The sequence below is a fragment of the Pongo pygmaeus genome, chromosome 11 (genome assembly GCF_028885625.2).
Source record: "Pongo pygmaeus isolate AG05252 chromosome 11, NHGRI_mPonPyg2-v2.0_pri, whole genome shotgun sequence".
Classification (NCBI taxonomy): Eukaryota; Metazoa; Chordata; class Mammalia; order Primates; family Hominidae; genus Pongo; species Pongo pygmaeus.
In genome coordinates this window covers 48,147,339-48,170,842 of record NC_072384.2, presented here as the reverse complement: position 1 = coordinate 48,170,842, position 23,504 = coordinate 48,147,339, and the positions used below count along the sequence as shown (strand labels likewise).

Sequence of the window (23,504 nt, the reverse complement as noted above, 5' to 3'; positions counted from 1 at the left end):
AGATTCTCTAAAGGTTAATATTTTACATTTGCTTTATCTCTCTGTATGTGTATACATATATGTATGTATGAATATAAACACACACATCTATAAATTATCAGCAGCACTATTTTTGAAAAATTTCAAGAGGAGTTGAAGATATAAAATGCCCCTTTATCCCTATATACTTTAACATATATTTTCAAAAAAAAAATGATATTCACATAGAACCACAACAGTACAATTATTAAAGTCTGGAAATTAACATTAATATAATCCTATTACTTAATTTCTTTATACATATAAACTTTATTCATATTTCAACAATTGTCCCACTAATGTCCTTTACAGCAAAAAATATAGTTACTGCTATAAGGACATCAGTAAGATAATAACTTTTATTATAATAGTACTTTTTTTGGCCGGACACAGTGGCTCATGCCTGTAATCCCAGCACTTTGGGAGGCCAAGGCGGTTGGATCACCTGAGGTCAGGAATTCGAGACCAGCCTGGCCAACATGGTAAAACCCCGTCTCTACTAAAAATACAAAAATTAGCTGGGTGTGGTGATGGGCGCCTGTAATCCCAGCTACTCGGGAGGCTGAGGCAGGAAAATCGCTTGATCCCAGGAGGTAGAGGTTGCAGTGAGCAGATATTGCACCACTGCACTCCAACCTGGGAGACAAGAGCAAGATTCCGTCTTCAAAATAGTAATAATAATAACAACACGTTTTTTCCTGGTCTAGGATCTGACTCCATATTAAAAACCACATTTGGTTGTCATGTTTCTTTAATCTTCTGTAATTTAATCTCCTTACAATTGTTTTCTGTATCTTTCAGTGATTATGATCTTAACATTTTCAAAGACTAGAGACTATGTTGTAGAATATTCCTCAATTTGGGTTTCATTAATGTTTTTCCACGATTAAATTCAGGTTATGTATTTTTGGTACAACTACCACAAAAGTGGTATTGTATCCTTCTCATATCATATTAGGAGTTAGAAGATACTATTTGTCCCATTACTGCTGATATTAACTTTGATTGCTTAAGATAGCATCTCCCAGGTTACCCTAGTCAAATACTATTTTTCCCCTTTAAATGAACAAGTATATTAGGCTGGGCATGGTAGCTCATGCCTGCAATCCCAGCACTTTGGGAGGCTGAGGTGGGCAGATCACTTGAGGTCAGGAGTTCAATACCAGCCTGGCCAACATAGTGAAACCTCGTCTCCACTAAAAATACAAAAATTACCCGGGTGGGGTGGCAAGCGCCTGCAGTCCCAGCTACTTGGGAGGCTGAGGTAGGGAAATCACTTGAACCCAGGAGGCAGAGGTTGCACTGGGGTGAGATCGCACCACTATGTTTCAGCCTGGGCAACAGAGTGAGACTCCATCTCAAAAAATAAATTAATTAATTAACAAGTACGTTGTAGGACTACAGAAACACTATTTTACCATCAAACTTCCCCCCTTAAGTTTAATATCCATTAGTTCTAACTTTTGCCTGAAATAATTATGTGCATTATTATGGTGGTTGCCAAATAGTGATAATTCTAATTCCATCATTCTGCTAACACTTACAGCTTTGGAAATCTACTGTAAGGAAATGCTGTCTATTCATCCATCCACACCCACCCACCCACCCACATCAGTATGGACTCATGGGTTACTCTATGGGGTAGAATCCATTACTTTCATAATCTATTTTGATGCTCAAACTTTCCCAGCTCTTATCAGTGGAGTCCCCTTTCAAGCTGGCTCCTGCATCCTTCTGACATGGCTCCAACATTCTTCAATCATATTCTTATTTTCTGGCATAACAAAATGTGTGTTCCAGGCTTATCTTTGTATTCCAGCCCTAGACCTGGAATAATTTTCCTAAGGAGTCCTGGTTCCCTTTAACGAAAAACAGATTTATTTCGTTTTATTTTATACAGTATTTTATTTTATACAGTATTTTATTTTACTATTTTTGAGACAGAGTTTCGCTCTTGTTGCCCAGGATGGAGTGCAATGGTGCAATTTTGGCTCACTGCAACTTCTCTCCTGGGTTCAAGCAATTCTCCTGCCTCAGCCTCCTGAGTAACTGGGATTACAGGTGCACACCACCACATCCAGCTAATTTTGTATTTTTAGTAGAGATGAGGTTTCTCCACGTTGGTCAGGCTGGTCTTGAACTCCCGACCTCAGGTGATCCACCTGCCTCAGTCTCTGAAAGTGCTGGTATTACAGGCGTAAGGCACCATGCCCAGCCAAAAAACAGTATTTAAAATCAAGATCTACATGCTAGACATGCCCACTTCTACTGGGTGTCACTGCTTCTAGAGACTCTCAGTGAACACAGCTAGGAAATATGTATGTAATATATGTATGTACATATATGCACAGATCTACATCTATTTCTAACTATATCAATATATATATATTTTGTTTTGAGATGGAGTCTCGCACTGTCACCCAGGCTGGAGTGTAGTGGCGCGATCTCGGCTCACTGCAACCTCCGCCTCCCGGGTTCAAGTGATTCTCATGCCTCAGCCTCCCAAGCAGCTGGGAGTACAGGCGCCCGCCATCACGCCCAGCTAATTTTTTCTATTTTTAGTGGAGATGGCATTTCACCATGTTGGCCAGGCTGATCTTGAACTCCTGACCTTGTGATTCGCCCGCCTCAGTCTCCCAAAGTGCTGGGATTACAGGCGTGAGCCACCGCGCCCAGCCCTAACTATATCAATATTAAAAACCACAAGTTCATTTGACATTTTTTCTATTCTTCTAAGATGGCCCTATTCCCTGTGTTCAAATCCACTTGCCCCCTTTACTCCTTCTCACAACCATCTCTGCTCAGGGCCAACTCCCTTCTCCCTAATACAGTTACATATTACAGTTCTGTACTTGCTGCCAAATCTCTACGGAAGTGCTTCTCAAATGGTTACACTATAGAATAAACTGTACATCTTTTCATGACCAAGGATGATTCACAGGTGACTGTTACGTAGAGCAGCTAGAACTGACAACCACTACCCTGGGAATTTCCTCTCTTAACTATCTTACTTCTTCTGGGCCTCACAGAGGGAGGAGAGAAGGCACAGACACTAAGAGTTGAATCTATGTGGTTAAATATATTAAATGTATATGCTGACCCAGGATTTCCCTATCAGTGCATTAAGACATGCTGGTGCCTTAAGACTATCTCATTTAAGAATGCCCCAAAGTATTCACATGCTCCTTAATTAAATATTAAATGTTCAGTGACTTAAAATTAAATTCTAGACAGCCAAACAAATATTTCAGAAGACCTTTTACCCTTTGCATCAACTACACAAGTGTTTTTGAGTTTGCAGAAACAGAAAACAGAGAGCCTTTGTTAGTTGTATTCATTTTTGCATAACCCAATGCTTGCCACCTCCTGAACACCTAGGGAGTATTCATTATTTGAGTGCTTTCCCATTTTTCTCGTTTCGAAACGCATAAACATTTCTAACTAGCAATGGTGAGCATGATAGGGAATCGTCTTTGGTTCTACAACTGAAAACAGAAAGGAATAAAAAGTAAAGAGCATCAGAAAAGAAAGTGTACCTCTTTGCAGAGGAAAATGGAAAAATAACAAACAAGAGAAAGGGTAGGAATCAGAGTGTCAGGAAAACTTGTATTAGCGATCACAAAATGAAGAAATGCCTAAACACAAGAACCAGTTACCAGCAATTCTCTAATGGTTATAACAAAAGAAGAAGAAAACATATTTTAACACTCAGAAAATATTGTCAATATGCCAATAAATACTGCTAATCTTAAGTATTCCACACCCATTCACTAAAGGAAGTCCAATAATTTCCTTCAAAAGGCATTGCTAACAGTCTGTTTTGCAATATATCTGAAATTAATTACAGTCACGCATTGCTTAATGACACAGATAAGATCTGAGGGGTTGGATGTGGTGGCTCATGCCTGTAATCCCAGCACTTTGGGAGGCCAAGGCGGGAGGACAGCTTGAGCCCAGGAGTTCAAGACCAGTCTGGGCAATACAGTAAGACCCAGTCTCTTAAAGAAATAATCGAACAAATAAAGATCTGAAATGTGTTGTTAGGCAATTTCTTTGTTGCACAAATGTCACAGTGTACTTACATAAACCTAGAAGGTATAGCCTATTGCTGCTAGGCTACAAACCTGTACAGTGTGTTACTGTACTGAATACTGTAGGCAACTCTAACATAAGGTAAGTACTTGTGTATCTAACATATCTAAACATAGAAAAGGTACAGTAAAAGTACAGTATTATAATTTTAGGGGATCACCATCACATATGCAGTCCGTCAGTGACCGAAATGTTATGCAACATATATATGACATATATAAGGGTTGAAAATGAACCCTTCCCTACTTCTCACGACTGTATACTGCTTTCAAAAAGCGATTGATAGTTCAGGTTTTTCAAATGATTTAGATAAACCTCTCTTTCCTCATGTCCAATAGTCCACATTTATAAAGTCTTAATATATTTATGAACTTATCTCGTTTCTGTCTTAGAAAAGTGCCAAATCTTCATAAAATATTGTAGATTCCCTTAGCTAAGAACCAGAATGCCAAATTAAAAACTCAAGTCTGGGTTAGGGAATGTCATCTACACTTGGGAAATCCATCCTCTAATGTTTAAAAAAATAACATCCTCAAGAATTATAGAAATTCTGGTTATTAACCAGGAAGAGAGTTTCTCCTAAAATATACTATCCTTGGCAGCTGTCATGCTTCACAGCTGTTATATTAACAGCTGACAAGGACAAGCTTTCAATGTTAGGAGAATCCACAGAAAATGCTTTGCCTCCAATTATAATTCCTTATTTTACATTTATACGTTCCTGATACTTTGCAATGTTAGAGAATATACTACTGTGTGTGGTGTTAACTATTAATTATGAGAAATGGAAGACAGTGAATACTCCTCCTGAATAGTGCTTTCCTCTATACCATATCATTTAACAGTATGAGATCCTGTTTCTCTTACTTAAAATTCTGCTTCATACTGCTTCTGAAAGCCAGATGGGAACAAGCTCATCAATTTGAAATCGAACACAACTGACAACTCAGAAAAGGAGAAAGATTCCACTCTTACTTTTGCTGTTTGCAGAAGAGGGTTGAAAACGAACCCTTCCCTACTTCCCACGACCCTGTAGCAGCCAGAGGCAGCAAGGTCCATTTTCACTTGGAAGAACTACAATATGGTTTCCAAGGAACTGTAAGGTCTCAGGTGAGCAACAAGGAATAGTAGTATTATTTCAAGTTATCAGCTTCCCAAACACAGGAGATCTGTGATGGAATATTTAGTTTACTGAAGAGATCAAAACTTCCAAGGTGCATAAGGACACAAAATTCATCATCACTTCAACTGCAAGCATAAAATGGTATGATCAGTAAATTTATAAAAGGCATAGGTAGCAGATAAACAGCGTAAACAACTGGCCAACAGAAGCTACTGAAAAGTAGGATTTCTTGTGGTGGGCCAGTGGCGCAATGGATAACGCATCTGACCATGGACCAGACGAAAAGTAGGATTTCTTATAGAAAGTCATCAATGCCATTAGCTCCCATTATGTTCAAATTATTCAAGTTATTAGAAAAAAAATGATTGATCTTAAATACTATTAAGCTACCTTCAATGAAACCTAATTTGCACATTACCTTTCGAGTTTGCATTTTCTCTGTTCTTCTCCGAAAGGCAACATAAGGGTCATTGTTGGTAGAGCCATCTCTTTTCTCTTGTTTTATCTGAGGAATGAGGGATGGCCCCCTGCAGTTTTTACGTTTTCTCACCCAGTAGTCATATACAGCTTTAATAAGGTAATCATCTTCGTTTAGCAGCAGTTTTGCTTCTTGAAGTGTTACAAGCTAAATGAAAAATACAAAATGTCATTGGTTACAATGTTTGCAAAAAGAAATAAAAGTTAGCTTATGGCTGTAGAAAAAAATGTGACCAGTTTTAATAACTACAAACAGATAATATTATGGTAGGTGAAGACACAATTCAATTCAACCTAATGAAGGATTCATTCATTAGGAGATTTATCTAAAAATTAGTAATTTTCCCTGAGAGGCAGTGAGTTGTATCACTGAAAATATTTAAGAAGGCTGGATGAATGATATTTGGGAAGACTATAATAAATACATGCCTCAGGCAAGTCTTGGACTAGAAGACATCCAAGATCTTTCAAAATTCTGATATTATACACATTTGAGGATCTATCAGTTTTCAAGTCTAATAGCTTGTTTGTTCTCCTACAGAAAGTAGGAGGTATGGGGGTTTCTTTTTATGTGCGTCCAAAATAAAAGATGAATATTCTCTAATATATTGCAACTTACTATAATATACCTCTTTCGGAATTGATTATAAAAACAAACTTAGCATGTTTCCAGAAGTTTCAACATTATGCAATTTTGAATTCTTTGTACCAGTGACATATAAAATAATTCCTCTATCCAAGTGTTAAGTACTAGAGAATCCTTATTCTTAACACTCATTCTGCTAATGACAATGTCATGTCCTGGGACAGTGGCCCTAGGATGGTTCCCTTAAGAGCTCTAATGCTGGTATTTCAGGGACCTACCTCTTTATCAGTGCAGCCAGCATAATGCTGACACATCTCAAATTAAGGCTGTAAACATTTGCTTGGTCACATTTGTTGCCTTGCACCTTGAGATCAGATAAGACAATCGGCTTTAGCAGGATGGAATGGGGGTTACACATATCCATTTACAGCAAACATTAGAAAAAGATCATGCCATTTTAGGGCTGGGAAGTCTCGCTGAAGTGATGCTATCTCAATCTTTTTACTTGTATTATTTTAGAGATGAAGGCTCATTTTCAGAAGCTGAGATATTTTCCAAGAAATGTTTCCCTAGTACTTGGAAATGAAAATTTTTCTCACTGAAAATATAAGATCTATATAAAAATTGACCTGTATGTTGTATGAAGTCTACTGAAGAAGTCAAAATTCACCAAATAAATGTCTCATGATTTCTTGTGTTGGTACAACTTCATGGAATAAATGCACTGATCACTGGACTTCAAGTCCTATGATGATTATTTCTAGAATTAATTCATCGGTTTCTTATTGTAATTTGTCTGCCTAGTTTGACCACAGGAAGAGAACACACTGACAATATCAACTCAAGTATTCTAGTCCATGTCACAATTACATTTAGTGCATTAAAATACTAAGTGGCCATTCTATGGTTACCCAATCTCTTAGTAGAGGTAGCTTAACTTAATTTGAGAGGCTGCATTTGGTCCTTAAAGTGGATAGCCAGAGTCTGGAAAATAAGACCACACCATAAGAACCAGTATTTCCAAACATCCCCCTTTAAGTGGATACCTTTCTACCGTTAGCTGGAGTTCTCCGGAATGGTGATGTCAACCCCAGTCTACAACAACAGTGGTAGAATAAGAACACAGCTTTCTAGATCTAATAAAATTCTACCTTGTGCTGACAGCAACACAGGCAGTTCTCATGTGTTCTGGAGGCCAAGGGAAACAATTCTGTGATGTGTTACATGTTCTTCAACTTCTTGATCATTTTGCTTCTGATAAAATTTTGTTATCTTCACTACTAAATCAAGAGCTTAATCTAACCTCCGAATGGGGAGAAGGATAAGTGCTCTTTCCACCAATAAGCAGAACGTTAATGAGTTTCTTATATAACAATACTCAGGTTAACACTGCTTCCTATGCTCCTGCATGGTATGTTGAGATTAAAATACCTGCTCAGATTTCTTTCTCTGGTGCTTCTTGCTCCAGCTTACAATGTGTATTGCCGTGTTGTTAAAAGCCGTCTTTATATCACAAGTAATAAGAATTCAACACACACTTTACAGTTAAACATTCTGATATTTCTTTCCAGTGTTAACTATTTTTTCAGTTCACTGCTGTATGTTGTTATAAAGCAACTTTCTATTTTATGAGTAATCTTGGTTTTAATAATTCTGTAAAAATTATCTTTAGCTACTCTGAGGCAACTAGTATCACTGTATCTCTACTGTGGGTATAGCATCAATTTGAGTAGGGAAGAACTACTTGTAGATAAATCAGTCACACATTATTATGTCACATGATTAAAAATCTGCAAAAACAGAACCTTACTATTTTTATACAGTATTAAAAAAGTTCTGTCATTTAGCAGCCAGACACAGTGGCATGCAACTGTCGTCCTAGCTACTCGGGAGAGTCACTTAAGCTCAGGAGCTCAAGTCCAGTCTGGGCAGCATACTGAGACCCCCTAACTCTAAAAAAATTAAAAATAAAAATGTTCCATCATTTAGCATGTAATTCATTCACTAAAAAGCAGTAGAAACCAGTTACTTAACTGGCAAAAAAGTCTGGTAAATTTATTATTTCTAAGATAGCTCTGAGTTGATTTACATTATTTACTTATAGGGATGGGGAGATAAAAAAAAATTATCCTACCATATAGGCTTTTCTTCTAGATGGCTACTAGCTCTATGAAGACAAGGACCACTTAGTTTGTTAATCAACAAAATCTGTAATTTCAATAAATATATTTTGAATACATGAATACATTATATGTAAAAATTAATGTATTCTAATTCATAAAACATTGAGTTAAACAGTAATTTAATTTACAAAACAGTCAACTAGGAAGTTATTAAAAATTAACTACCATCAGCCCATTAATGGGTTATAGAATGTAGGGAAGATAAGGGAAAAAACTTTAAGATGAATTTGCTACCTAAAGAAACTCATGACATGGCAACAAAGGTAAGACAAACACAAATTAATTAATAAGGGAACAATGTGAGAACTTTGGAACTGAGCATTACTGTAATAAGATACAGGGCAGAGTAGGACAAATTTCCATCTGGGACTGCCTATATTGTGTTCAAGGTTGATAAGTGAACACCTCTTTGCTACACAACTTCTTTTTTAACTTTACTTCTTTCAAATCTATGGTTTATTATTTGTGTAACAGCCTAAATACTACCAAAGGCAGGCTTCCAAATAACAAGCATTTACATTAAATTCAAAAAGAGTTAAATGACCACTTTTTGCCTTATACTCTTCAAGAATGAATGACCACAGCTCAAAACCAACACAGTGAAATTATGATTCTAAATAGATAACACTGGAAACATCTTATTTAGCAAATGACCCCTAATTTACACAATGCCACAAAATTACAGCAAGCCAATCTGAAATGAAAACATCAGCATTCAATGAAATCAAAATATACATGGTAACACATTTTGAGTATTCTGCATAAATTAAATTAAGGAGAAAACATTTTCTTCTCCAAAGACCCAGAAAATGGAAAAAGTCTTCAGACTACAACAACAAAGACTGGTAGAGTTATAAAGTTCTCCTGTCTTTGGGTAAGTGCCCAAACATAAACCATGTGCTACTTTTTTTTTTAAGGGACATATGCCTACATCAAAAAAGAAAATAGCTGTGTAAATTCGAAGACTGCTAATGCTATACAGCTAAATAAAATACTTTTCTCTCCCATAGAAAGGTGATACTAATCCATTAAAACACATATGATCTTCATGCTTGAGATGACTATTTTAGAAGGATTTGTTTATCAATTCATTTCTTCCTCTAAATTTTCCACTATAGTTTTCTGATTCTCAACAGTGCCAACCCACATTGAACCACAAACAGAATAAGGAAATTAGAATGATAAAATGATCAGAAAAAAAAGATCTCTTCAATTCCATGAATAATCTTCTAAGGTCTTAAAAACTGTCAAGAATTCTATTAATCTGCCATTTAGGAGACAATTCTATCTACATATTGATAGATCGCTGATGCTGAAACTAATCTTCTCTGCAGTCACAGGAATGACCCCCTGATCTTTTAATAATACAAAGTTAAAACAAATCTGGATAGGATAACACTTTAAATGAGATGAAATGGAAGACATAAATTCAAATTACTTTTATAATCTGACTGCTCATTAACTTTATATAACATAATTATAAAATACATGTACACACACATTACAGCATGGTGTGGTGGTTTTAAAATTTTATTGTGTGATGGGGTTCACTGGGACTGCTTCAAAAGATCTAGACCAAATTTCATTTTTAATACACAAATACTTTAACATCATAGTAAAGAACATATCCATTTCAACATGCTACATACTAAATTAAAAAATACAGGAGGCACCCTCTCCCATGTAAAAATGTACTTGTTCCTAATGCACGTGAGAACTACATTTTCCTAACTGCCACTGCTTGTGGTCTGCCCCAGCCAAAGCATAATCAATAATGCAGTATCAAGTAAACAATTAAAATGCTGCATGATGAAAAAAAAAACCGATGATGTGATTATTATATTGAGTTTTAGGCGCTTTTAATTTGAATTTTGTAAGTACAATGAAGGTTGAGAACATGTATCAGTCAAAGTTTCTATTTGCAAGCAATAGATGGAATTTATTTACAAGATACTAGATAGTTCTACATCTTCAGAAGTATTGGTGAATCAGGCTTGGAATCCATAATGCCTAAAATCAGGCCACAGAACTGATCCAGTAGGGAAACCACTGCTGCTGGTACTATGAACACCACCAGCATGAGGACTATAGCTGGAACAGCAAATATTTAGTCTTACACTATGGTCTTAGTAAACATGTAGTCTGTACCCCAAGGTGATAATTTTACTAAAAACTATTATAAATAGAGGACCTGGCATTACAGGCAGAAGGAACAATGTAAAGCCATAAAAGGTATGGTACATTAGAGGACCAGAAAGAAGTTCAGCATGGCTGGAGTCAGGTGGTACAGATTTTACTTTATAGACAGTGGAAGCCACTGAAGTTTTTCCTTTTTAAGAAGATGAATTTTTAATAAAATAGCTAGTGGCAGAATAGCAGTGGTCCAGGTGAAAAATAATAAAAATAAGGGAACATGGTACAAGCAACAAATACAGGTTGAGCAGCTCTAATTTATAAATCTGAAATGCTCCAAAATCAATTTTTTTTTTTGAGTCCCAACATGATGCTACAAGTGTAAAATTCCACACCTGACGTTATTTGACAGGTCACAATCAAAATGCAGTCAAAACTTTGTTTCATTCACAAAATTATTTAAAATATTGTAAAAAAATTACCTTCAGACTGTGTGTATAAAGTATATATGAAACATAAATAAATTTCATGTTTAGAGTTGGGTTCCATCCCCAAATAATCTCATTATTTATCTGTAAATATTCCAAAATATGAAATAATCTAAAACCCAAAACACTTCTGGTGCCAAACATTTTGGATAAGGTATACTTAACCTGTGTAACATTGTGGAACAAAAAACTGGTTTGATTTAGTGATGTTTGGGATGATTTTAAAGAAGTCAGCACTAAAGTGCAAACTGGCCAACTAGAAGGAAGACAAAAATGATATCATTAATTCAGAAAGAGAGTATATTAGTCTGTTCTTGCACTGCTATAAAGAACTACCTAAGACTGGGTAATTTATAAAGAAAAGAGGTTTAATTGGCTCATGGTGCTGCAGGCTGTACAGGTAGCATAGCTGGGGAGGCCTCAAGAAATTTATAGTCATGGTAGAAGGCGAAGGGGAAGCAGGCACATCTTATGTGGTGGGAGCAGAAGAAAGAGAGAGAAGGGGGAGGTGCTATACACTTAAACATTCTTGTGAGAACAAGTTTGTGAAACAATCTTGTGAATCGATCTTGTGAAACAATGTTGTGAGATCTTGTGAGAACTCACTATCATGACAACAGCAAGGGGAAAATCCACTCTCATGATCCAATCATCTCCACCAGGCCCTCCACAAACACTGGAGACCACAATTCCACATGATATTTGAGCAGGGACACAAATCCAAACCATATCGGAGAGCAAAACTGGGGAAGGCAAAGGAGGTCTGGAGATGTTAAATTTGAAATACTTGCTCAGGTGGAAAGGTTCCACTAGAAATCCAGCTCTGGAGCATTTGGGAACCAGCAAAAAACTGTTAGCAGCTTAAGATAAACGAAAAAATGCAGGGGACAGATAACAAAGGAAATATCAACATTGAAGATAGAGAGGAGATGAAGAAAGAAGAAAACAATCAGGAAAATGTCCTGGTCAACATCATTCAATACTGCAGGGATATTAAGTAGGATACAAGTTGAAAAGAGTCTCCTGATGACAATTAGGAGGCCACTAGTAACCTTAAACACTGCAATTTCAGTAAAGTGAAATGGATTGTGATGTGAGTAAAAGGTAAACATAAGAAGCACCAAGTATAGCCAAACTTCTGAAAATTTAACTATGACAAAAAAAGAAGAGACAATGGGTGGTAGTTTGCTGAGAAGGATGGGGTCAAATGAAAGGGTTCTCCTGGAAATAGGGACTTGGGCACCTTTTGCGGCAGAGAGAAAGACTGAAGAAATGAGAGAAGAGATAAGTGAAAATAAAATATTCAAGGACTATACAGGTACACAAGGAAGAGTTAGAAAGGGTTTAGGATTATGCTTCTACAGGAGTAAAAGGTAGTGTGGAGGTAGAAAGGAAGGAAAATGATGGAAAATGATTACCCAGGATGTTAGAAGGAGAGTTCTGTTTTGGGCAGGAGTGGTCTTTCTACGGGAATGTGTGATAAGTGGAGAGCAGTGAAAGGTCAATAGGGTATATAGAAGGTTAATCAGTAACTAAAAATAGGGTGTTCAGTAGTTTAGGAATGAGATAAGGGTTTATACATTAAAACACTGAGGGTTTTCAAAAGAAAAATTAAAAACACATTTCTTGGAAAGTGTTTTATTATTTATTTTAGAGAAAATCCTATGAAAGAGAATGCCATTTGATGGCTTGTGATTTTTAAAAATTAACTTTAATCTCAAATATTTAGAAAACTTGCAAGAATAAAACATTTCAAAGAACACTGTATATCCGTTTAGACCAAGACCCATGTATTGTTAGCTTCTGTATTTATTTGCTTTAACATTTGTGTGCATTCAAGCTCTAATTGTGTGTGTGTGTGTGTGTGTGTGTGTGTATACAATTTTTTTTCTGATCCTTTTGAGGGTGGGAAGTTACACATATCATGGTTCTTTACTCCTAGATACTTAAGTGTATATTTCTTAAGAATAGGGATATTTTCTTTCATAATCACAGCCTTCAACTTTAGTAAATTTAACATTGAAAATATTGCATAATCTACTCTCTATATTCCAATATTGTCAATTTGACTCAAAAATAATCTTCATAGCATCCCCCTACTCCCGTCCAGTACAAGATTCAGTCTCAGGTTAGGTACTGCAATTAGCTGTCACGTTGGAAAGAAGATACTAAATCAAATAATTTGATAACATTCAATTCACGGGTTTGTCAAATCCCCTTCCTTCATTCAGTGCTTTGATAAAACCTGACAAACCCTGAAGTGAATTAGTTATCAATGAAGGAAAGGGATAAAAAATGGATGGATCTGAGTTTGGGAGTTACTGAAGAGGTAAGGATTACAAGATTACATAGGGTAAGACAGTAAGTTCAGTTCCCAAAAGGATAAACTTGAGGGGACTGTGGACCATCCAGGTGAAGATGTTAATAGGCAAAACCAAAAGGGGGAAAAAATCCTGGAGTTTGAGAAAGAGGTCAAGGCCAAAGGTAATACATTATTGTATCTACAAAAATACTCACTGAGCTGATATTACACAAAAATATGTAGGATAAGAAAACCAAGAACAGAATTTCAAGAAACCCTGATGTTTACAGGAGTTGAATGAAAGGGATCAAGCAAAAGAAAGAAGGAATGGTCATGAGAAACAATAAAACCAGAGGGAATAAACTGTATTTTTATTTTTTTAAAAAAGGTGAAGACAGCTCCAAGATATGAGAGCACAAATCAAATAAACAGATTGGGACTGAAAATAATTACAGCATTTGGCAACAGGAGTTTTCAATCATGACTTCATTGAAATAGTCTCCCAGAATAACAGAGGCAGGTTTGCCTAAGTCTATCTTTTGTCGTTTTCTGTTAACCTAATAAATAGTAGTTTAACTACAAACTTGATTCCTTGTCCCAGGACTTAGTACTATGCCAGCCCTCATAAAGGAAAAGTAAAGAGATCCATAAATTAACAGATCAGGGAATGGAATGAAGATAGCCCTTTTTTATCTTTAATCCTTGATTCTAATGCAGGACCATTACTTTGTTCCAATGACAAAACCTCCACTTTTACTTCCATTGCTGAAAGTAGATGCTATCATGCTCTGTGCCTAGCTACTTGTTTCACAGCCTAGAAGCTTGTCCCTGAGCAAAGAGAACTAAAATAGGATGGGGCTGATTATATGTGCACAGTTAACTGTATTGCTTACATGTTTTTTTGTTTATCCTGTCTCCACGTGGATAATACGCTGAACAAGGGCAGAATTTTTGTCATCTGTCTTACTCACTGCTATTACCTGCCTTGTCCACCTGGACACTAAATATTGCTTACTGACTGAAAGAAAGCAAATTACAGAACAGAGAGCTGAAGGCTTCTGATGGTATCATCTCAGCCACTATGAGTAGTTTCTGAGCAATCATAGGAAATCATAAAAATACCAAAAGGCTGATCCAGCCTAGGATTGCTAAGAAAATTTACATCTAAAGAAAAACTGAAACTTTACCTGATGCCTGTGACTAAAATCCCAGGAAAACTGGGTCACCAATTATAATGAACATCAATTTGGTACTTTTTTAGAACTCCCAACAAAAAATCAAGTAAGACAATCTCTCAAAACCGGTAACATGAATTTTACAAAATTCAATTTTCAAAATGTACTTCTTTGAATAGTACAGTGGATATTACTTTTCATCAAAATGGTGGTGGGGGGGGGCAAACTGATAGGCTAAATATGCAGCAAAGTCACTTTCCAAAGGAAAATGCTCTGAAGAGCTTCTAATGCCTTAGAGACTTAAAAGATTTAAGTTGTAGGGTAAAATAAAATAATAAATTTGTATGGGTAAACTAATGAAAAGTTTTAACAATCTATTGTAAGAAGTTTATTTGCAACTCTATCTCTAACTTCTTAGTATGTTAATAACAATTAGCACATTAATATACCACACAGGTACACCAAAAATTACGTTTAAAAATAGTTTATTTTAAAAATCTAATTACAGTATCAACACATGGCTCATGATAAATTTGGAAAACATAGAAAAATAGGATAAAGAACATAAAAATCACCAACAATTCCAGCACCCAAATATAACCACTGTTAGCATTTTGTTGTAAACTTCCTTATTCTTTTGCTTTCTATGCACATGTATAAATATAAATAATTAAACAAACCTCAAAGTTTTCCACATAAAGAGTTCTGTATCCTATTTTCTAAATCTGATATTATATAATGTACAATTTCCTATGGCACTAGACTTCCTTCAAAATCATGATTTTTAATGCCTGTGTTATAGTCTACCTCAGAGACATCTTATTTATTCTGAACATTCTTGCTCAAAAATCACTGACATTTTTTCTAATTATTTTTCTTGTGAACAATTCCAAGAGATGAGATTATTAAATCACAGTGCATAAACATTTTTAGGCTCCTGACTTACACTGCTTAACTGCTTTCCAGAAAGACAGTACCATTTTAAATTACCTGTGCCATATATAAAATACCTCAGTAAAGAATATTCTTTTGTAAATAATTTTTCCCTCACTGAACTGAAATAATGTATAAGTAATTAAAATTAAAATCCATTTAAAATGATAAGTACCTTAATATCTGAGCAAGATTTGACATAAGATGACTGCCTTAAAGACCCAAGCAAGCAAATTCAGTTATGCAACCACTAATACTAGTCATATGGAAAGGATAAATAAAATATTATAACATTGTAACCAGTATTATTTTTATCCAAACAGGAAAACAGTCAGAACAGTACTCTTCATACTCTTATTCAAGGAAATTGTGCTTAAGTACTCTCCATTCAAGGAACATTGTAAACAGAAATTCCAGGATGTCAGGAAAAGAAATCCAAGAAACAGTAAAATGCAACACACTCAGGTCTTAAAAAAAATGCAAAATAAAGGTGCAAATTGGGTTAACTAGAAGATAAGAGACATCTTTACATGGTACAGTACCTGATTAGAACTGGCTTTTTCAAGTCTGTCAATCATAATTTCAAATTGCAAAGGCTTAATTTCCATCTTTCTGTTAAGTCTATTTAATAAAGTCTCATCTTCTGAATCCATATCATAATCTGGTTGCTCGTTGTCTAGATTAAAAGCTAGAAAAGAAAGAAAAATTCTTCAAACTCAGGAGAAATTATGAAATTATACATTGTTCATCATATCTAACTGCAGACTACCTCGAAATTACAGTGCACTGACTAAAGGGGAGCTCAGGAGCAGGTATCTACAATTAATTTCAGAGACTTACTGCAAAGGGGAAGAAAAAATAAAATTTTGCTTTATATATGATTTAAACAGTAAAAACGTTAAGAAATATCTTATTTTGAAAATGTATAACAGAATATAAAACAGCAGCTATAAAAAAGATGACATATATATGTTGACACGGTAGTTTGGTAGCATAATGAGAAACTTTGCCAAAATTAAGAATTGAGAAACAAGCTCAAGAACAAACAGTATAATGGAAATGATGTTTCAAATTATTGAGGATAAAACAGGTTAAAAAAAAAAAAGGTGTTGGCATAACAGACTAGTTATCTTAAAAAAATTAAGCTGAATTCCTACCCTACTTCTAACACCAGTAAGTGACACAGTCAACAAAATTTTATGGTAAAAAGTAAAACACATAAAAATACTAGAAGAACATACAGGATGGGAATGTTGCACGGGCAGCAACTCAGAAGCCATAACACTGATTAAAAATAGGTTGATTTGACTATATAAACTTTTTAAATTTCTACTTAGAAAACTTAATAAACTAAGTCAGAAGACAAAGAACAAAAAGAAAAAGATGTACTATATAAACAAAAGGTTGATTTTCTTAAAGATTTCTTGCAAATTAGAAAAAAACTAGTAACTCAACAAATATTGGCAAATGATGTGAATTGGTATTTTAGTGGAGAATAAATATCAATGACTTTTTCTTTTTTTTTTTTTTTTTTGAGGCAAGGTCTCATTCTGTCTGTTGCCCAGGCTATAGTGCAATGGCACGATCTTGCTCACTGCAATCTCTGTCTCCCTGGGCTCAAGCAATTCTCCCATCTCAGTCTCCCAAGTAAAGTTGGGACTATAGGTGGCACAATCACACCCAGCTAATTTTGCATTTTTTGTAGGGATGGGGTTTCCCCATGTTGCCCAGGCTTGTCTTGAATTCCTGGGCTCAAGTGATCTGTCTGCCACGGCCTTCCAAAGTGCTGGGATTACAGGCATGAGCCACCACACCCAGCCAAGAATAAATGTCAATGACTTTTAAACATAAAAAAAGTTTAACTTCAGTGATAGATAGATAAATATACAATAATAAGACAATAGGTTTCACTCAGCAAAGATCTAAAACTTGATAATATGCTACTCTAGAAAGAGCAGCAGAAGAAAGCCCTCTCAAACCATGTGTGTAGGCAATTTTAGTTTCATTAAAAATGTATCCTCTTGAACTTGGCAACTCTATTTCTAGGATTCATCTTACATATAAACATACACAGAAACAAAGATAGGTACACAGGGTATTAGTTATGACATTGCAAGAAGTAAAAAATACAAAACAAACAATGTGTGTAGGATTAGATAAATGATAGTTTACATATACATGGAATATATAGACTGAAGGTCTGCGAAAGACATTGACCCAAGTATACTGACATAGAATGAAACTGATCTTCATGAATATTAAATGAAAAAAGCTAAGGGGAGGAATAGTATATATAGCGCACTAATATATGTGTTTTAAAAAGGACAAGGTTGGATATATATGCATGTGTTTGTAAATGCACAGGATATTTTTGAAAGAATATTTAAAACTAGTAATCTCTATTTCTGGTTAAGGGGACTACGGAAGGAGGGGTTCACGGATGGTGAAGCAATTTTCTTTGTTCCCATTTTGTTTGACATTTTAAGCATGTACACGTATAAGTTATTAAACTATAAAGGGTAAAAAAACTAAAGTGCCACAAATTATGTGTTGAAATTACATGACAAGATTTAGAGTAAGGCAGTAAAAGAGATATCAATAACCAACAGGTTGGTTATACAGAGGCTGTCTGTGCAGCGATGTGCAAATGAATATCCTACATTCATACCACATGAAATGTCCTGGCATTCTGAGATTCAGCATGACATTCTTAAAGGTACTAACAAAGGAATAGGAACAGATGTATATAATTATCTTATTTTAGTAAAATCAGCCTCCTACTACAGATAGTACTGATGAAGTTAAAATATCTAAAGGCATTTGCTTTATAATCAGTAAATGACTACATCTCAAAAATCTAGACTTCAGTTCATTGCTTAAGAAAGTTTTACCACTAGATAACAATAATAAAAACAAAAATAAATGTTAGCTAGCACTTATAAACTTATATAGTACTATGGGCAAGGTAGTACTCAAAGTGCTTTAAACATACTAAATTAACTGTCACAACCATCCTATGTGGTAGGCAGTATTTCATCTCCCAATGAGTCTCACATTCTAAAATTTGTGTTATTGTATTTAAGTATGTGATATAATCTAAAGTTAAATCAGAGGAGTTACAGCTATTGGTGAACTAATGATAAAAACTATTTTGTAAGTATGATTCATTTAAAATATTCTTGAGAATAAAATGCATTTTTCTCTTATCTTTTATGTAAAACCTTGTCTTTATTATATGATAATAATTCAAAAGCATGCTTTAAAAAAGTCAATCTAATCTGCATCAAAGTCAATGACAGAATGATACAGAGCTCATAAACTACATAGATTACTAAAAATTACTCTTCCTTTCACAAAGGACGTTGTATTTGTAAATGCACATAATGACAGTCCAATGATCTGCCTTAATCCACATACTAACAGCAAATAGTCAATAAAATCAGGTAGCTGATACAGCTAGAAGACATTTTAGAGAAAGATTTAGGAAAGTGTGGAGCAGAGTTAACACAATATACTGAATTTATAAGTTAAACAGAAGTTTCCAAAAGTTCAAGGGCAAGGCTATATATACAAATTTTGCATGACCATCTTTTATACACCTACCTAATCTTACTCACCTCTTGTTCCTCCACCTCCTATCTGCTCTATCTTCTTATTCTATTCTTACAAAAGCCAGCACCCCAGCTTGTGAGGCAGGGGAAGGAACAAGAAAAGCTGGGAAATAGTTTAGAAAAATTAATATTGAGAATTGATAGGAGATCTGACAATGTGTTAAATCAGAACCAGGGCAAAGACTTGCACTAGCACTCTAAGTATTCTATACTACCATTTCTCTTTCACTCAAAACCCATATAAGAATCATTATAGATTTTGGAGATTTTGTTGCTTTTAAACCAGGTACAGGTGCCTGCCTATACCTCTCTTTACCTCAGGTTCTATTATCTCCTCTACCAGACAGAGGTAAAAATTCTTTAAAAGCAGCGATTACTTTAGTCATACCTGTATACTCCCTACATGGCACTTAGAGAAAAAAAAAAAAAAAGAGGACATACTAAAAGCTACTGAATAAAAATAGCATTTCTAAAATATATAAATATAAGAAGAGATTCTTCTAAACAACAAGCAGAATATTTTTTTAAGTTGATTGATACCTCACTTTTTGAAACCCAGACAGCTTTCTCCTGCTAAAAAATCCACTCTTAAAAATAGCGGGTTAGTTTCATAGGTCAGTCAACCAAACAAAACAGATAAAACAATACCTCCCACCTCAACATAAAGAAGGGGGCAGACAGGACACTTGACAACTTCTTGATGTAGCAAAGCAACAGAATTAAGATATTGACAAAGCTAATAAGGGTATGTGTCTGTGTGTACATGGAAGACTTCCTGTAGTGAAGTTAACCAAGCAGTAAACCAAAAAAAAAAAAAAAGAAAAGGAAGAAAGAAAAAAAAATAAGCGAATTTAAGAGGGTGCATGACTACTATTAGAAGAAGAAAGGAAGTAGGAAGGAAAGTAGATGAGAAGTTCCTTGCAGTAGCCATCAGGTAGCTACCACCGCTCAGGAAAATTTGGTTGCTCTCTGGCAAAAAGAGCAACAGCTTCTGCGTAGGTAAGGAAGTGGGTATAACCTGCTGTTTGAATATATAAAGCATTCACACATTGACTGGTTATAGCTTACAAAATATATATAGTCAGTCTAAAATTAGTTGGTAAAGCAAATATTACTTCTAATTAAAAGTGCCTTTCAAAGTCCCTTAGTACTTGGCCATATTCATATGTAAATATCTAATAAGCACAGCTATTTAATGGAATGAAAATACAGAGAACCCAGGAGAAGAAACGGTATGAGGAAAATTTTCCAGGGCCAAAAAATGGCAAGATATTTTCAGATTAAAGGGGGCTTACCAAGCATGGTATAAAATGAGTAGCATGCAATTCAATGTGGCACATAATGATGGGCCAGTTACTGCCCATTACTTCATAATACTGTTATGAATATGAATATGATTGCTATATAATACCTGTTACATATAACTGTTTAGGGGAGACATTTATTCTCCATATTTTCATTCAAATCTCCAGGAGGGAAAAGTTTAGAAAGCACACTTTCAGCTTCTTTTCACTTGTTCTTTCTCCCCTCAGCCAAGGAAGAAGTGACGAACTGTGAACCTGGGAGAAGGACCTATCTGGTCAACAGCTTCTGGGTACATGCTCTCCAGTGGTTCTTCCTTCCTTCGCAGAGGCAGCATTCTAGTCAGCCCTCCACTATATGGTAAGCACAGGGGCTGACTCTGCTCCTATTAGGGGGTGACCTGCTCTCTCAGTGACCAACCAGCGTTAGAGTATGTTTGTCTAATTCAGGGGTTAAATAATAGAATGTCCATGAAGGCCAAATATCTCAGCTTCCACACCACTTTTATTAGTAATAAAGCTGAAATTTTATGTCCATGTCTATTTATCAATTAGTTTCAAAGCAGAAGAGAAAGGAATGTTATTTCTTGCCTTCCTAAAGCCTCTAAATTATAAACTCACTAATTTATTTTTATAAATGGCTACACTTATTCTGACTCCAAAACATTCTATTTTCTATACTCAGTCTCCATCATATGTCCTTTTGACAATACATACTCAACACCCAGAATTCATGTCACTTACCCTCTTTTCTCTGGTTATTTACACAACTAGGATGCAATTGCACATATGGCACAAGTACCCTAACACACTGAATGTAAACCAATCAAAAGTACTTTAAATTTAAGGCTTTATAATAACAACAAAAACCACACTAATAATTTTTCTAACTTAATTCTGTGAATTTAGAACTCTCTATGTAAACCCACCTCTGTATTTATAGATGTTAATCACTGTGTGTGCCTGTCCCTAGACTCTCCTCAGCCATGTTTGACAGGTGACACTCCAATCCACAAGGTATCTGTGGGATCACAGATGAGCAACTGGCTCTCAAACAGCCAGGGTTCAAAGTGTACCTGGGCCAAATTTCCTCTAACAGAAATGTGAGCACAGAGATAGCTTCTGGTTAAATAAAGCAAAACGAACACATACTTATCTCAAAATCCCATTAAAACAAAAGCAAAGGAGTTTTTGTTGTTGTTGTTGTTGTTGTTTCAAATGGCATAAATCTTTAGGGGTAACAGAAACAAAGTGAGAATCATCAATTAAATTTTCAGAGTTATAAATGGCATGTATTAGCAGACAAAGAGAATGCTAAAATATAAAATGGCTGCAGGGGACAGACAACAGGAAGCAGGACCCACTCCCACCCCCTGCCCTGGCCCCATCTAAAGACTCAGAGCAGGCTTCTCCAGCTCATGGCCCACGGGCCATATGCAGCCCAGAACAGCTTTGAATGTGGCTCAACACAGATTCGTAAACTTTCTTAAAATATTATGACATTTTTTTGCACTTTTTTTTTTTTAAGCTCATCAGCTATCATTACTGTTAGTGTATTTTATGTATAACCCGAGGCAATTCTTCTTCTTCCAATGTGGCCCAGGGAAGCCAAATGATTGGACATCCCTGAGACAGCTGAAATCAACAGTTACTCTTTCCCTCATTCAGTGTAGCTATGCAACTATTTTTCCTTCCAAATAGTATCAGACTGAAGGTCTGAACTACAAACGTTGCTTCAGAGAGCCTGTAGACTCTGAAGCACTAGGCACGCTGTGGGCAAGTACAAAGCTCCATACCTAAGGAGAAAGAGAGTAGTGGAAGTCTACAAATGGAACCATGGAATCTTCCACTACTGCCATCCCACTCCTCCATCTCCAGCACCCCCCCTCAGCCATAAATACAAAAATACTGTCAGCCACCTAGGAATAAGACTGTGTGGGGAAGCAGGGATAGAGGTAACAACTAGACCTCTTTGAATATATTTAATTTTATAGATAGGACTTTTGGTATCATGCAAATGTTTTACATAATTACAAAACGAAGTAACGTGTTGAAAAAAAAAATCCCTAAAATTACAAAGTAAATGGAACAAGTAAAGCCAATTGTCACTTGGGTTCTACTGAAAGTGTCTTTGAGATACTGTAAAGTGACTGTACATTTCTAGTGGGAATACCCTAAGAAATAAAAGCAAAAATCAATCGATCAACAAACAAAAAAACCTGAAATTAGTTTTATTTCTTTCTTGAGACAGGGTCTTGCTCTGTTGCTCAGGCTGGAGTGCAATGGCACAATCTTGGCTGCAGCCTTGATCTCCTGGGCTCAAGTCATTCTGCCACTTCGGCTTCCCAAGTAGCTAGGACTACAGATGCATGCCACCAGGCGTGGCTAATTTTTGTATTTTTTTTTTTTTGTAGAAATGGGGTTTCACCATGTTCCCCAGGCTGCTTTTGAACTCCTAGGCTGACGCGATCTGCGTGCCTCAGCCTCCCAAACTGCTGAAACTACAGGCATGAGCCATCGTGTGCGACCCTGAAACTTTTTAGGTAAAATTATACTGTTGGTGAAAGAGTTGATATTATTATTCTGAGACTACTGTGACAAAACATGGGTATTATGCAGATGCCCTTAAGAACTGATATTAAAAAAAAGTAAGTGTGGAAAAAAAGTAACTGTAGAAAAAAGTGTGGAAGGTTAAAACCTTTAGTCTTGAATTAGAGAAATCGTAATATAAATTCATGATGTATTTTATCTCAAAATTTTTTAAGTGTATAATTCATAGGTCAGGCCCACTAATCAATCTTACAGACATGGCCAACCCAGTAGTAATGAATACCCCTAGGACCCAACTTACAGTCTCCAAATACAATTTCCCACTAAAAGAAACAAGAGCACCCTGTGGAAATGACTGACTTCAGATCTGGGCCAGGAAAACATGTAAGGTAACCCTACCACATTTTAGTTTTCTTGCTTTCTGGTATAATATTATCATGTCAAAAGAACCTCAAGAGCAAACCTGAATAGGTTCCTACTGCCCAAAAACAGCAATAAGGATAATAAATTCAATGGATTGAAATATAATACA

At 35.7% G+C, this 23,504-nt stretch overlaps 1 protein-coding gene across 2 annotated transcripts in view; it reads right to left on the bottom strand.

Moving 5' to 3' along the window:
• Positions 1–23,504, bottom strand: part of EPC2 (enhancer of polycomb homolog 2) — a 143,417-nt gene that overhangs the window by 28,292 nt on the left and 91,621 nt on the right. The window contains exons 2-4 of one of the 2 annotated variants that reach the window (XM_063647441.1): positions 19,128–19,224; positions 16,053–16,198; positions 5,652–5,858 (exon numbers count right to left, since the gene is read on the bottom strand). In XM_063647441.1, the coding sequence (XP_063503511.1) occupies positions 5,652–5,858; positions 16,053–16,163 (318 nt within the window). In that variant the 5' untranslated portion in view covers positions 16,164–16,198; positions 19,128–19,224. The remainder of the gene's footprint in view (positions 1–5,651; positions 5,859–16,052; positions 16,199–19,127; positions 19,225–23,504) is intronic. The other variant, XM_054477998.2, reaches the window with a different exon arrangement.